The sequence below is a fragment of the Sylvia atricapilla genome, chromosome Z, assembly GCF_009819655.1.
Source record: "Sylvia atricapilla isolate bSylAtr1 chromosome Z, bSylAtr1.pri, whole genome shotgun sequence".
NCBI classification, from domain to species: Eukaryota; Metazoa; Chordata; class Aves; order Passeriformes; family Sylviidae; genus Sylvia; species Sylvia atricapilla.
Window position 1 is genome coordinate 31,344,260 of NC_089174.1, and position 11,200 is coordinate 31,355,459.

General features: G+C 37.9%; 1 protein-coding gene across 2 annotated transcripts; it reads right to left on the minus strand.

Annotated features, from left to right (window-relative positions):
* Positions 1-2,179: 2,179 nt before the first annotated feature.
* NMRK1 (nicotinamide riboside kinase 1) lies at positions 2,180-11,194 on the minus strand. Of its 2 annotated transcripts, none has more exons than XM_066338768.1 (9): positions 10,936-11,194; positions 8,912-8,970; positions 8,258-8,348; positions 7,576-7,624; positions 6,045-6,207; positions 5,898-5,969; positions 4,822-4,931; positions 3,780-3,869; positions 2,180-3,404 (listed from the first exon to the last, which is right to left on the minus strand). In XM_066338768.1, exons 2-9 carry the CDS (start codon positions 8,938-8,940, stop codon positions 3,385-3,387), a joined length of 624 nt encoding a protein of 207 aa, XP_066194865.1. In that variant the 5' UTR covers positions 8,941-8,970; positions 10,936-11,194; the 3' UTR covers positions 2,180-3,384. The 2 variants fall into 2 exon arrangements, with proteins under 2 accessions (XP_066194865.1, XP_066194864.1); XM_066338767.1 differs by having other exon boundaries at positions 10,869-11,194.
* Positions 11,195-11,200: the final 6 nt, after the last annotated feature.

Below are 11,200 nucleotides of genomic sequence, written 5' to 3' on the forward strand. Positions count from 1 at the left end.
TCTTATTACAAGTTGCTGAAGCACAGTTCAGTGCCATGTTTATTCCAATAATGATGTACACCACAAATGCATAGATCTGTATTGGAGCTCATCTACTATTTTTCCCTATAGTAGGATCTGACAAAACTGAGCTCCTTGCCACAGCACCAGTGTTGGGACTACTTGAGAATAAAGTCAGGTGACACCATTGTTCATTCCATTCCCTCTTCTGAATCCCCATGAAGAGCAGGTGAAAGCAGAAGACTGATCCTGTGGGAGGGACCCCACTCTGGAGCAGCAGAAGACTGTGAAGAGGAAGAAGCAACACAATCCCCATCCAACTGGGCTGCTGGGAGACAGGAGGTAGAGAATTTGTGTGGGAAGTCAAGCCCAGGAAGAAGGGAGGGGTGGTGGGGGTGTTCTATGATTTGTTCTTAATTCTCATTATTTCTGATTTTATTGGCAGCAAATTAAAATAATTTCCCCAAACCACATCTGTTTTGACTGTGTGGTGGTTTAGCATGAATGTGAAAGGGGTTTTTTCCCCACTAAGGAAGTTCTAGCATGGATTGACAGCTTGGCTGACGAATAGGAGTGTTGTATATGCCTCTGGAGACCCACTCTTAAATCACATATCCCAGGTGACTTGGCCCTTTCCTTTTCCGGCTGGCAAGGAGCCAACATCACCTCGTGAGTCAGAAGTTCGGGCTGGGCCCCCCAGGCCAGGCCTGAGGTGGGGCCTGCCTGTGGGAGAGCAGCTGAGGCTGGCCGTGTCCCCTCTGTCCCTCTCTGTCTCCTCCGATGGGGAGAGGGGGAGGATTGCAGATCAGCAGTGTTGGCCCTGCCCACAGTGGCAGTGCTCTGGGCTTCGCTGCAGAAGCCTCTGGTCCGAAGGAGGAGAGACTTTTGAGAACTTTTCTCCAGAGCCCCAGGGAGCTGATCCAAGTTTTGAGTTGCTCTAGATCTGACCAGGGGTGGAGGAGGGTCGTCCATCAGCATTCCTAAGCAGCTGCCTCTCTCCTTTCCTCCCCCCATCACCTGTGGCCTTGAAGTTCTGAGAGTCAGCTGGAGAGGAGAAAAAAAAAGACTCTGGGCAAAAACATTACCTGTTTTTTCTCCTCCATAGAAAACAAGAGAAAATTTGAAATGTTGAGCATTTCAATGACAATGACAGCATTAAGACAAAGTCAGTGAAAGAACTGAAAAAGACTATTAGAAAATGGGATAGAAGAAGTGGACATTTTTGACCAGACTTCTCTGGATATGAATTATAGGGAAATGAACTGGATTTTAATATCATAATGCTGCTTGGGAGAATGCAAGTTCTACCCAAAGGGTTGTGTGTATTGATATACATGGGTTTTAATTGAGAATTTTGAATAGAATATGTCCCTGGCTCCTGAAAAAGAATAAGAAGGTCTCTATTTCTTTTGAGATAGAGGCGATTTTAAAGATTGAAGAAGAGAATCCTTGTTTTGTACTAGAAAAGCATTCTTAAAATGATCCCCCAAACATGGGATCAAACAAGGCCCATAAGCAGCTTAAGAAACTGTTGTATGGGTGGGACTGCACAAAATCTGCAAAATTCCAGGCAGTTGCAAATCTGTGACACTGAAAGCCACCAGACCTTTTCTTGTGGCGTGTTCTCCATAACTCTAAAGAAATGCCTCTCCCAAGGTGATGTAAAATTGTATTTAAATAGTAGCAACTAACCAAAAATCATAGTTTTCTCTCTGTGTTGAGTGGGAAAATTAACAGTTTGAGGTAGGGGGGGAGAAGGTATTTGAATGTCTCATTTTTTTCCGTCTCTCTTTCTTTAGTGTATGTTAACAAAGTCTATCTGTTTTTACTTTAAAATTGTGCCTATTTCACCTTTTTCTCCCAAAATCCTATCTCCCAGTTGATAAACAAAATTTGGCAAACATGAAGCCGCAACAGACTGTATTAGAGTAACTGCTGAGTGATCTTCTTGTCCTTATCTTGATGCATGAGTCAAAATGCAAATCCATTGCATTTTTTCCCCTCTCCTGTCAAGGAGGGTGAAGTAATAGAGCAGTTTTGGTGGCTAGCCAAGGTCAGCCCACCACAACCATTCCATGCATTAGCCAATCTCTTGCAGTTGTACCCTTTCCAAGGGGAAATAAAAACAAAAAAAGTCAGACAGTCCATCACAGCATATCAGCAAATGCAAGATTAAGTATTTTTAGTGCAAAATAATAATATAAAATTATATTTGGAAGCACTTTGTTTTAAAAACAGCTAAACACAGCTGTAATCTGATAACATCTTTTTCTTATACATAGATTTAGGACTTTTACAATTAAGTACGACATTTCAGTCACTGACTAGTTCAGCTGTCACATATCAAGTAATATAATTCATCCTTTGCTTTCCATGTTTGTAGTTTTATTTTTATTTTGGCTGATAAAAATGTAACCTATTGTATAGAAAATATAAGAGTTAAGACATTACTTATTCAGCAACAAAATATGATCCAATTTCCCAATTCCCTAGTTTGCATAAATATATCTACACAAATTTTATAACAAAGCTTTCACATTTGTTTAGCATTCCTGCTCTCTGAACATTTCATTCACAACATTAGTTTCATTTCATTTTCAATGTGAGTTACGAATGTCAATAACAATTATTTCTTCCTTCCTTCTCCCTGAAGCATGAACTTACTATCTAGTTGTCTGTGCCATCCCAGCCAATCTCTGCACAATGTATGTACTATGTCTTGTTAATAACACATCTCCATTCTCTAAATCTTACTTCCCCATCTTTTTTCAACAATCTGAGTCCTGTTTAGACTTGTTTTTATTTTCTTAACATCTATTTCCAACTGCTTTAAGCAATACACAACACAAAAATTACTGTGCTAACACCAGAGAGGTATTTAGCAAGTCTGAGTAAGTTCAGCTGTGATTCAATCAGTTACTGAATAAGCAGCATAACAACTTACATAAACTTACACAGCTAGTTGCTCTAAGCATATTTATCAGCGATTATAGGCTCCTAAAAATATTAGAGGCAGTCACTGTCATTCCTATATGATCATTTCAAGTTGCAATCATCCATGCTTATTAATCCAACAGAAGTGCATATTTATGGTTTAGTTTTGTGCCCAAAAATCTTCTCGTTCTTCAAAATGTACACATTCAATCAGATTTAAAGCTCAGCCAAAGCAGGACTGATTAAAGGAATTTTAAAGAACACACTCCTAAATGGAGTCTCTGTCTCCATATTCAAGAGAGACTCAATAATTACTTACAAAAACTCTTGTGTTATATGAAGTAGCATTATGTTCATACACACAGCATCTGCTCAGTTGGCTGGCTTGTCATGTAAGAGAGTCTTGGTGTTTTCAATTCATATCAAATGGAATCCAGGCTTTCTATGTTATCATGCTGTGACCTGATGATCTAAAATAAATACAAAGTACATATCTAACCTGTAGTGTTTGCAAGTGACATCACTGTATATTAGAAACCAACACATTTGTTTTCATTGATATTTTATCCCATATTCCTTCTATTCCCTGTTTTTTATTATTTTATCATTAAATAATAGTGGATTCAACTATGATCTTAGAATTCAACTATGATCTTAGCCCCATTTCAAGGAACTCACAGCTTTAACTGAAATTGACTCAGAGTAATGAGCAAACATGGTACTATAGCACATAAAGACATATAGATCTATATAATTCTTGTAGTATTTTCAAATAAAAGTGTTAGCTTCTTGTTAACACTGAATGGGATAGATACATAGATTCACTTTCTAGTAGCGTTACTTACTTTCTTCCCTCAGCTTGTTTAATTCCTTTATTATATCGCTATACACATAAGATAAAAGCTCCTCCTGGGATTTTGTTCCATCCAAATAATCTGAGGAAGAAAAAAAGAAGTGTTCATGAGTTCTATGCCAGCTATCTGTGATGGCAATTGGCAAAGTTTTCAGTATTCCTGTAAATGCCATCAGAAGAGAAGAAAAAAATAAAAACCAAGAACAACACCTCCCCTTTTCCTCTTCCCCAAACTTGTTTTACATGTTAAAAAAACCCCAACATAATGCTAAAGTATTCTAGTTAATAATTCATTCACAATTTTTTATGGTACAAAAATCTCCATAAGCATAATGGTAACTATGTGAGGACAGTGGAGCAATGGAATAATTTGGCCAAAAGGTTTCTGTGCAGTAGGTAATTTCAGGTTCCTCAGTTTCAGCCTTTGAGCAAGTTCTGGAAAGGCACTGCAGTTCTTATTCTTACCACACAGCAAGAAGCAATGTGCTAATGATGAAGAAGCCACCCAATTTCCCTTCCCTCTGGCCCCCACTCCAGAAGTAGGTGGTCCAAGAGCTGCTGAAGTGTGAACATCACACAAACCTGTGGCACTGCCCCAGCAGCTGGCCCGGCTTTGACACTTTTCATGCAAAACTTGTGACTGTATTGTAGACAGTCAGCACCTAGAAAGTATCTTCAAGACTTAAGTAGGATTTCAGTTTTGTTCTGAAGAATTCTGCCAGTGCATCAGCTATCACCTCAGAAGCTTCTTATTTAGACATATGTGTATCTGAACAAGTTGTCTTGTTAAGTGGACTTAATTAGTGATCAGAACATTTCTATTTTTTAACTTCCTAATTTTCATTATTAAATAACAAAAATGAAATCCCTATAGGCTTTAAGTATAAACCAACAGAAATGTCAAAATCTACTAAGTGCAACAAAAACATTTGAAGAAAATTTTGTCCCATTTAAAAAAACTCCTACAATTCAACAAAAACTGCGCAAGTGCCACACTTAAACATTTCATAGGTTTAAAATTAAGGATACCATACCAACTTGCATACTTGGATTCTCTTCCAATTCATTTTTATATTTCAAATACATAGGCCACACGTGTCCATCAAAGTACCCTGGTGTATCTGCTGGCTGATAGACTCTGGTGCTATAAAAAAATACATATGTGTTCCCATATAAGTTTTATATTTTCCCCTAGTGTTAGCTGGTTAAATAAGAGCTTATATCCAAAATAAAAAAAAGAAAGGCTGGCTGTATTTTTGTTGGAGCCAGGGAAGCTCCTTTGTTTTAATTCAATCCATGATATGAACTTCTGCAGTCTTTTGCTATCTCACCTATTTCTGCCAATTAAACCACATTTAAGATAACATAAAAGTTTGGGGGGTTTAATTTTAAAAGGTATTACAGATAATTTCAAACACTAGTATTGACACTATTACCAAAATAAGCTACTTTTTCTCTTTTTATTACGCATACAGATTTCTCAAGCTTTAAATTACTAGTTGTTCAGTCTAGACTCTTCCATTCTGGACACAAGTCTAGCGAGAAACCAAGAAAGTGGTATCAACCAAAGCCAGCTGAATACAAGACTTCTTTCAAAGTCAGATTCTGACTTTGTGCACATACACTGTTCCAAGCACACAGTATTGTTCCAAATTTAGAGGCAGGTCAGACACTGGGTCAATAATCTAGTTTAGATCCATGGTAAAGTTAATGGACAATCTAAACAAAACCGTACACTAAACCCACACATGAACATCATTACTCTAAGAATAATCATCAGCTAACTCTACTTAACCAAGAATAAGAATGCTTAGTATTTTTTTAACCATTTCTCATTTTAAACATGGTTTCACTGAAATATGTGATCTATCAGTAATTAAATAATTTATCAGGACAAGAAATTCCCCTTTTGATGTTTGTAAAGCACTTAATACTTTAATAACCATGTGCTCTGAAGTAAAAACCAAATCAAACCAACCTCAAACTAACAGAGGATAGTTGATCTGAATAGCATACATTTTGCAAGCACTGAAGAAAAGCTAGTTCAAAAGGACCACTTCAGTTCATAGGGTGCAGTGACTCTTTTTAAACAGTAAGTCAATAATCTTACCTCCTCCTCCTTTTGCACTCTTCATAAGGAAGGGTCAAAAAATATCTTCTATTCCATAGTTTATTAAGTGGCCTAAAATAATAACATCTTTAGTTCCCTCTTCCATTTTAGGGTAGTTTTTAACTTAGGTTACATATTATTGCTTACTCATAATTGTAAAGGAGAAAGCCTTCAACAATCAAAATATAAACATTTTTCAGATTGTCACACGTTTTCTGTGGCTCTTTTGTCACAACACCTGAGCTTGCTGGGCTTTTCATCCAATTGTGAATACTTGTCACCATTTCATCCATATAGAGGGCATCAAGTACTAGATGAAAACAAAGTTAAACATCCCTTAAAAACAAAGAAGAGAAGAAAAAAATAGAATCCTCAAGTACCCCTACATTAGTCAGTACTAATCAAATAATCTACAGACAAATTTCAACAAAGGAGAACAGGACTACCCCAAAGACTGCATCTGTACTTCTGTGTTTGCCACTGATGATTTCCTGAAACCAAAGCTTGCACCAAGATTTGGAGTATTTCTGTTGGATGTAGTCTCTTGGAACTTTAGGGCATCTAATATTGTCTGAACTGAATTCACAGCTTTTCACGTCATGACGGAAACTTCAGGGACTGCTGTCCACTTTCACAAAACTTGAAAAAATTTACTAACCCTGAGAGCTCCACCTTTCTGTCAGCTGTCAGAGGGGGGAGTGGACACTCAACATTTTTTGCTTTGGGTTTTTATAAGGTTCATTAGGTGGGCATAGAGAGAGGCAAAGGAGCACGGTGTACAAAGGAGAACAAAGCAAAATGTAACACCTGTTTCTGTCTGTAGACACACAAGAATATACTGAGGAAGTACTGAATGGTAGAAATAAGGCAGTTTTTTGATACCATAACAGCAAACACATTTTTAAACAGCTTTTAAGAGCAGCATTAAACCTGGATATTTGAGTAAGAATGTCCAATTTATCACTCTAGTTTCACATTCCATTTACAAGAAGTCTAGAAGTTGAGCCAAAGACTGCATTAGCTGGTAATCACTGGTTTTCAGGTGCAACTGAAGCATATGCCCAATATACTCAGCAATATATTTTGTGATCACAAAGTATCAACACAGATTAGCTACTAACCACGCATCTATTTACAAGTAGATATGACCTGGCCTAAAGTGGGTCTGCATCTAAACATCTCTAAGAATAAACTGAGCCGGCATTCATCATGAATTTAAAAATATATGTTCTTTATGTGAGATCTGACATAGAATAAAGGTGTTAGGAGAGATACAAGTTTTGACTGACTTGTAAAACCCAAAAGTGATATCCCCATGAGTTCACTAGCAAAAGTGGGGCAAAAAGGGGCAGTGAGATTAAGCTTATGTCAGTACTGCCAGACAAGACTTTAGTACCATTTGCTACAAAACCAGACACAAGTGAGGAAACAAAGGAAAAGATTCAAAAGAGAAAAGGTAAGGTCAAGCCCTAGCTTGAGCTATTTACTAGTTAAGCAAGTTTTCTTAAATATCTCAGTGAGCTGAATGAAACTAAGAGAAGGATTGCTCTGAAGCAACCACTTGTTTACTGCCTTGCTTGGAAGGGAAGAGACCAAGGGAATGGGGTGGAAGAAGTGTTGAAGCTCAGCACAACAATTTCAGTACAATGCTCAAAACTAGTGCATCAGAATTCCTTACCATCATATAGCTTAAATCCACGTTCATCTGTTTCTACTTCAGACTCTGGCTGAAGGGGGAAAAATTATTTTTTCAAAGTTGCTTCTATGACCATGCTGAGAGATATATACTCGGGTTATAAACATAAAGGTTATACACTCTTGTATCCAATTAGTTACATTTATCTTCAACATTAAATTGATGTAAACTACTGCTAAAATATGCTACAAAAACTTTATTTAATCTAGAACAACAAACACTCCAAATCATATGACTTAAGTTCATTAGAGCTTTGCTTGAGAAATAAGACCTCCTTCATCCTTCTTAACGAACATCCCCAACATCAACACACATGCTGTTTTGACTTGGGAGACAAAGAACTACTTATTGTGGTATGGGTGTAGGCTTAAGACAGTATCATTGAACTCATTAGCACAAAGGATCTTGAAAAATGCATCCATCATACACCCATGCCTTATTTTAAAAGAGCGGCAAAGAAGACAGGAAATTTCTTTTGGCCGAGTATATTCAGTGGTTTGGACACTTAAATTTCAATTACCCCCAGGGTTCATTTTATGATTCTTATGAAATTAACATTACTTTAAGCAGCACCAATTTTAAAAGTTTATCAATGGCAAAACTGATAAAAGAAGTGAAATCTACCCAAGCCTATTTTTACCTATTTTACCATTAAAACTGTTACCTTAAAGAAGTCATCTTGGGAGATTATGTCACAGTTGGGAAGCATATTCTTAAGTTTTTCTGCTAGTGTTGTTTTTCCTCCATTTGTTACACTATTAAAAAAATTATAAAAAGTTCACCAACACAAAAACTAATCTTTTAAACGAAAGTAATGTCTTTAAACATCTAATCTTTAAACAAAAAAAAAATATCTTTAAACAACTAATCTTTAAACAAAAGTACAAGCTCACACACTATATAGTACGTACGTTTAAAAGATTTGGTTTTGCTCACATTACTATGTAGTTATATGCAAAGAAACAATACAACTTCCCCCAAATTTTAGTCATATTAAATACTCTCTATCTCTAGAAATTTTCTGGCTTTCTAGAAATCTTCTAGAAACTGTTGTTCCAAAAGTTTTCAACAATCAGTACAGTAAATCAAGCAGTGTCAAGAAAGATGCTACAGACACCTGCACCTGAGGTCTCCAACAGACACAGAACAATTTCTCAAGAGTTACATGCTAAAAAAATATACAATTATATATACAATTATATGCTATTTGTAATCCAGTTTCAAAAAGTATGTATTCAGAAACAGAAATTGTATCATGTCATTCTGAGAAGAAGACTAGTCTTAAGCTGTAGAGGAAATTTAATCTTGTATAACTTACCCCCCAAGGCCAATAACCAATACTTTCATAGTTTGTTTTCTCCTTGGTTCTTCCTTTTACTGTGTAAAAACAATAGCCAGTGAAAAATCTTAATTCAGGAATAAGAAGGCAACTGTGGTATTAAGAAACACCAATTATACAGATGATTTATTTTCTCTTCTGTTGTCCATAACTTTTCTTTTAGCAAAGATACAGTCAGAATCTCAGCTGCTTGTTCTCATGCTAACAAAAAACCTTCAATATATACGCCCTATGAATTCCAATGTACTTTATTTTTGACAATATTTTAATAATTTGAATGAGAGTCTGGGAGACTCGGTTCTAACAATACTAATATCATACAAGTTCCTAAAGAAAAGTACAATCATTAAAATAAAAAAGACGAGGTAAACAGAAGCTGTGGTGGCAAAACAAATAAAATCATTAAGAATGAAACAAGTGGCATGTTGAGGAGAAAGATGTTTTAAAATTTAATGAAGACTTTTAACAAAGAGTATATTCAAAACCTCTTTTATGAACCTGGTCTCAGCAATGTAATATTGACTGTGTAATTCACCACTTTCTTTCTGAGGATATTAACACCACAGATCATACAAATCCTCCTCCCTTGCTCCACCGCAGATTCATCTAGAAGCATTAAAACTACTATAAGGGCAGTTTAAGCCATGCTAGCTGAGTTAGCATTAAAAAGGACTAGGTAGCACTTGATTTTCTCCTGAAAAGATCGAAGAGTAAACTCTAAAGGTTAATTTGTCCAACCTGTTGCCATCTATCCCTGTTGCTGCCACCATATCCCACCAACTCTGAGGCTCTGACTGCCTGAACATCTTCAGTAGTCAGAGCTGCCAGGAGACACAATTCTGCCTTGCCCCAGCTCTTTTCCCTGAACTTTCTTCTGGAATGGTTTGCAGAGTACATTGTGAAGTGTACTGGAAAGCTACTGCAGCTGAAAAACAGTTCTGGGAAGACAGAGGGAAGCCTGTTTTCAGTTTCACACATCAATTTACAACTATTTAACCACAGCAAACACCCTTTTTTCACCTGCTCTAGCCTCCTAGGTCACACTTAGGAAGGTAAGACCTATGACTCCTAAGACCTGAAAGGACTGAGCAGGTAAAACTCCCTGCCTCTGACGAGAAGTTATCTGTACCGCACTAGAAAAAAGACATGGCATCAGCATGAAAACAAAACCACACTGTTTCTGTGAAACTAAGCTTCATGAGGAGCTTGATATAACATCCCCTTGCATTTGGTGCAACGACTGGAAGTTCCACGTTTCACATGTCTGTGATATGAACTTTGCATGTTTTTTAATGTACGGTTATGTTTAAAAAAAAAAAAACAACAAAAGATCTATCAACTAGTCCATGCCACCACCTTTATGATAGGCATTGCTTTGTCATGGTGTCCCTTATCTACAGTAGTCAGCATTTGCAAGTTTTTAAAGTTAGTATACATTAGTTGTTTAAGAATATAATAATTTTCAAATTCAGTGATAAGAATGCTTATAGTACCGGCTATCAATGCAAAGAGAGAATATAGATAATTTGTTCTTAAGAAGCGATGATCTTCAGGCTACTTAAAAAATAAGATAAAAAACCTCTTTTCTAAAAATCGTCAGAAAAGTTTGTGTTGCAGAGGATTACCCTTTGTCCCACAAAGGACGTTATGCAACAAACCGGACAAACACGTTCACCTTTGGACTTTAATTAAGTCATTGTCTATATGCAAATTAATCCCTGTCTACAGCAAAAAATACCATCGTAAAAAATCACGCCAACTCTTCTGCCGCCCTGAGTAATGTGTAAAAGAAATTTCTAAAGCAAATTTGTCACAAGTGCTGCAACACAGAAATCCTGAACTACTCTATCTTGGGTCAGTTTGGCTCTTTAAATAGAGCACAAGCCCATGACAACGCTAACGCATCATTGCTGCCACCCCGTTTTTCAGGGCATACCGCGGCAAAGTTCCCAAGCACGGGACGCCCGAGGGAGCACCGGACCCGGACCGGGAACGTCTCTCACAGGTTTGGGCCCACACAGCGGGGCTGGCGGAGGTTCCCGGCCGCGCCTCCACTAGTTGCAGTTCCAACACTTCAGCGCCTCCGAAGTTCGCACTTAACTTCACCCACGCCGCGAGGGTGCTAAGAGCACATCCTTCCGGTAGCAGAGCTCGGCCCCGGCGGAGCGCCCGCCTCCTGCGCGCTGTGACGGCGCTGTCCGGGGCGCGCCCACCTCCGAGCCGGGCGGCCCCGCGCACACCGCGGGCCCGCGCACACGACGCCGCAGC